General features: G+C 34.8%; 1 protein-coding gene across 1 annotated transcript; it reads right to left on the bottom strand.

Moving 5' to 3' along the window:
* Nucleotides 1–3,395: 3,395 nt before the first annotated feature.
* On the bottom strand, nucleotides 3,396–4,271 carry HSPB3 (heat shock protein family B (small) member 3). The gene has a single exon (XM_053700440.1). It carries the CDS (start codon nucleotides 4,014–4,016, stop codon nucleotides 3,588–3,590), a length of 429 nt encoding a protein of 142 aa, XP_053556415.1. The 5' UTR covers nucleotides 4,017–4,271; the 3' UTR covers nucleotides 3,396–3,587.
* Between the last annotated feature and the right edge of the window lie 545 nt (nucleotides 4,272–4,816).

Here is a 4,816-nt window from a genome sequence, read left to right as displayed (position 1 = left end):
TATTTTAACTAGGTAGCTAGTAAATAGTTAATAACTATTTACTAACTAGTCTACCTAGTTAAAATAAATACAAACTTAGCTGTGAAATAAAAATAAACCTAAGATAGCTACAATGTAACTATTAGTTATATTGTAGCTAGCTTAAGGTTTATTTTACATGTAAGTATTTAGTTTTAAATAGGAATTATTTAGTTAATAATAGTAGGTTTTATTTAGATTTATCTTAATTATATTTAAGTTAGGGTTAGGGTTATGTTAGGGTTAGACTTAGGGTTAGGTTTAGGGGTTAATATATTTATTTAGTGTTAATGATGTGGGAGGCCAGAGGTTTAGGGGTTAATAACTTTAGTATAGTAGGGGCGGCAGATTAGGGGTTAATAAATTTATATAGGTGGTGGCGACATTGGGGGCGGCAGATTAGGGGTTAATAAATTTATGTAGGTGGCGGCGACATTGGGGCAGCAGATTAGGGGTTAATAAGTGTAGGTAGGTGGCGGCGACATTGGGGGTGGCAGATTAGGGGTTAATAAATTTATGTAGGTGGCGGCGACATTGGGGGCAGCAGATTAGGGGAGTTTAGACTTAGGGTTTATGTTAGGGTGTTAGGTTTAAACATACATTTTCTTTCCCCATAGACATCAATGGGACTGCATTACGGAGCTTTACGCTTCGTCATTGCAGGTGTTAGGCTTTTTTTTAGCCGGCTCTCCCCATTGATGTCTATGGGGAAATCGTGCACGAGCACGTCAAAGCAGCTCAACGCTGCCATATAACCCGCAAACGCCGTTTTTTTGCAAACCTGTAATAGCAGCGCTATTAAAGGTGAGCGGTGGAAATAACTTGCAAGTTAGTAGTGAGCCAGCCATAACGCAAAACTCGTAATCTAGCTGAGTGTTAATTATGGATTTATTGCAATAACATAAATCATTAATCAGCTAATACAGCAAGGCAGTGATTAAACTATAAACGTATTACTTATCTTCTGGTTTTAGTTAAGGCTTTAATAACAGCGTACAATGGTGCAGAGGAGTGTAGCTACATTCAGCAGCATCATTCAGTAGGACATATGCAGCAAATTTCACAGGTGCTGAGATTTCTCTATAAGATGTTACCCAAAACCCTTCTGTCCCCTCTCATCAATTCTAATAATTAAAGTATAATTTAGCAGATGTGTCTTAAGTTATGTCAATCATATTATTTCATTTAGCGAGCGTTTAGCAAAAACTGTTCTCATAACAATCGAATATTCTTACATAGAATAGCCCTATCTCCTTTGGAATGTGACACCCCACTCTTTCTAGATAATAACACTGATTGAGAACAGAACAGCAGAGTGAAATACAAGTGTAACATTTCTTAAAGGGTTTTCTCTTAAAGGCATATATGTGCTTTTATGTGATATATGTACTTTACTATATATGTATGCATACTGTATGTATGTTGTGTGAGAGATTACTAATAGTCTATCCCCTACAACATCTCTATACTGTTTAGAGATATACATAATACGTTGAGAGCAGTTTTCATGACATAATTGCTATTGCATGACTAATATTCACATTTAATGATAGTGCTGGTTGTTACTGATAATCCTGCTTATATTGGCAAGAAAACAGCCATGTGTTGCAGCAGGTGCAGCATTTTATAGTTTGCATGGTGACTTTTGGTCTCTGTGCCATAAAAAACAAAATGTGTTAAGAATGATTACACTACTGGATCAAACAGATTAGACCTACAAGCATACTATATACATGTGGGAGCTTTTCATAAATACCATATTAGTAAAAGCTGCTGTATACTCATAAAGAAATAAAATGTGTCTTTTTGTTGCCTTGAAACTGATGTGACTCACTGAACAATGCACCTGTAGTAATATGTGTTGGTTACCTTATCTTGTGTTTGTTTATAGATTATTTTATCAATGCTCTCTTCCAGTGTATTATATATATATATATATATATATATATATATATATATATATATATATATATATATATATATATATATATATATATATATATATATATATATATATAGGTAAACTCCATTATACAGTATGAAAGTGTGTAGAAGAGACAAGTTAAAACAAGGGTGTGCAACACTTCCTAATAAAGCCAATGTTCACTGCACATGGATGACACTTCTTGAAGGACCATAATCAATTATGCTGAATACCAGGTGCCTTCTTTTGCTAGAGTATATAGGGTAGTGTTACAGCATCTCATTGCCCATACTACCTATCTAGAAATTAAAAAAAAATACTCAAAATGGGAAGTGTCTGGAATTGCAAATCAGAGGCTTGTCGAGGGTACTGGCCCCCCTGCATAATGACTTGCCTCCCTGTGTGCTCCCCAATCATGATCACCTCCCACAAACTTTATCAATGTATTTGTGTGCATCTATCTATCATCTATCTATCTATCTATCTATCTATCTATCTATCTATCTATCTATCTATCTATCTATCTATCTATGTAGCTCTCTCTTTATATGCATATATATATATATACATATATATATATATATATGTGTGTGTTAATGTAAACATATAGGTAAATGTTTTGCAATTTCACTAGTAGGTTGTTTTTAGCATTGCCAATTTTTAGTCAATACTTTCAACTCTGTGTTTCACAAAGAAATATTACAGATCCGTTTTAAAAATTGCAATCACTGATAAATATTTTAATGAAATGTACCACACATGCTTTATACTGCTTACTGTCTCTTTAAATAACCACATAAAATGTGTTCTTCAGTGGTGCTCACAATATTTCTATGCCACTATATGGAAAGGAATAACACATTTTAAATTGTAGCTACCCTTTAGAACAGGGGTCACCAACCTTGGGCACCCAGATGTTTTGGAACTACATTTCCCATGATGCTCAGACAGCCTAAAGGGTGTCTCAGCATCATGGCAAATGTAGTTCCAAAACATCTCTGCTGGCCCAAGGTTGCTGAACCCCTGCTTTAGAAGAGTGCTGTCCATACTTATCATATTTTATCTGGCCCCGTATTTCCCCAGTACACACTACCTCACTCCTCTTCTGCAGTACGCCCAGCTCACTCCTGATATCACGGTTAAAAAGGATGTGAACCCACAAATCCTTTCATGTTTCAGATAATGTTCAATTTAAAAATAAATGTCCTCTTTCTATCAGATTTGCATTGTTCTGTTGGTATCCTTTATTGGAAAGCAGGTTGGTAGGCTCAGGAGCATGCATGTATCTGGAGCTTTATATAGCAGCAGTTTTGCAAGATTGGTTTTAGCATTATTATACATTATGGAAAGCTGCTGTCATATAGTTCTCTTAAAATATAAACACTACTTAAAACTTTATTCAAATTGTATGCTTAAAATATTCATAAAATTATTTAGAACAGACAAGATGAAATCGTAAGCGCCTAATAGTTGTCAGTTTAATACAGATACATTTTTAACACACTTTTCTTTTAAAACAATATTTTATGGTACTTAAAAAAGTTCAGACTGACTTAATGACAATCACAAATATTCATATTATCATAGGAAATATAGTAGATACAATGAAACATTTTTCAGGCCACATTAATTATTACCAAAAAAGTCACTTTTTTATTTCAACTGCCAGAATTCCATCATGACAGAAGACAGCAGTCAAGTCTTTTGACTCAGTTCCATTTGGTAACTTGTATGTTCTTGTAAAGCTCCTTGAAACAAATCCATGCTCATCCATTCTGCTTCCGTGTTCCGCTTTAATAATGAGCCATCCTTCAAAAACCTGAATAATTATATCTTCTGGGCGGAACTGAACCACGTCCAGCATTATCCTCAAGGTTATGTCTTCTTTATATTCATGACATAGTTTTTCTTCCACTTCTTCTTCTTTCAGACTATTTTTAAGACCCAGACAGTGTGGGCCAGGAAGAGCATAGAATGAGTGCTCCAGTTTACAGTTGTCCAGATCTCCTGCTGAAAACATCTCCTGATAACGAACTGGAGTTTCCACCCAGTGCCTGACAGTAACTCCTTCCATGACTTTTTGCCGAGCAATGTGCTTGTGTGCTTTTCCTAGCTCTGACTTTCACAATAAAGTCTGTAAAGCTATGGCTCATACTGTAGTTCTCTTAGTAGATTATCTAGCTGCTATTTTAGTAGTGGTTAAGCCTTTTCCATTTTCAAGTCTGGCGCCTAGACCTCGGGGTTATCAGTGATTCTAAACAATATATGGAAAGTATTTTTAGAGTGTGAGCTACTGATGTCTACTTTTTATTAATATGCTAGTCTACACAATGAGTCATAAAATCAACCCATTTTCCATATAACTTTTATTTCCCTGCACCATTATCTTGTGTACATAGAAAGGACATTTAAAGGGCAAACAAGAGAAGTCATGTGGTTGTAATATGCTATCAATGTTTATGTTTCTAAGTTTAGATTAGATTGAAGCTACAGACACTGTACGTAGCAGAACAGCTGTATGATAGCTAAATAAAGTTTTGGCAATTGGTATGTGGATACTTTATATGAAATATGATTTCATTTTATTTTTGTTTTTGTTAGAAAAAAAAGGAAAAAGAAATGACAGAAAGGGGATTAAAGGGACAGTCAACACTAAAATTGTTATTGTTTAAAAAGATTGATAACACCTTTACTACCCATCCCCCAGCTATGCACAACCAACATTGTTATATTAATATACTTTATAACATTGAAACCTCTAAATGTCTGCCTGTTTCCAAGCCATTATATACAGCCTCTTATCACATGCTTTTGTATTAGCTTTTTCACAACAGGGGAGTGCTAGTTCATGTAAACCATATAGATAACATTGTG

The sequence above is a fragment of the Bombina bombina genome, chromosome 2, assembly GCF_027579735.1.
Source record: "Bombina bombina isolate aBomBom1 chromosome 2, aBomBom1.pri, whole genome shotgun sequence".
Classification (NCBI taxonomy): Eukaryota; Metazoa; Chordata; class Amphibia; order Anura; family Bombinatoridae; genus Bombina; species Bombina bombina.
The sequence above is the reverse complement of the archived record's forward strand: the minus strand, read 5'-3'. Positions and strand labels throughout refer to the sequence as shown.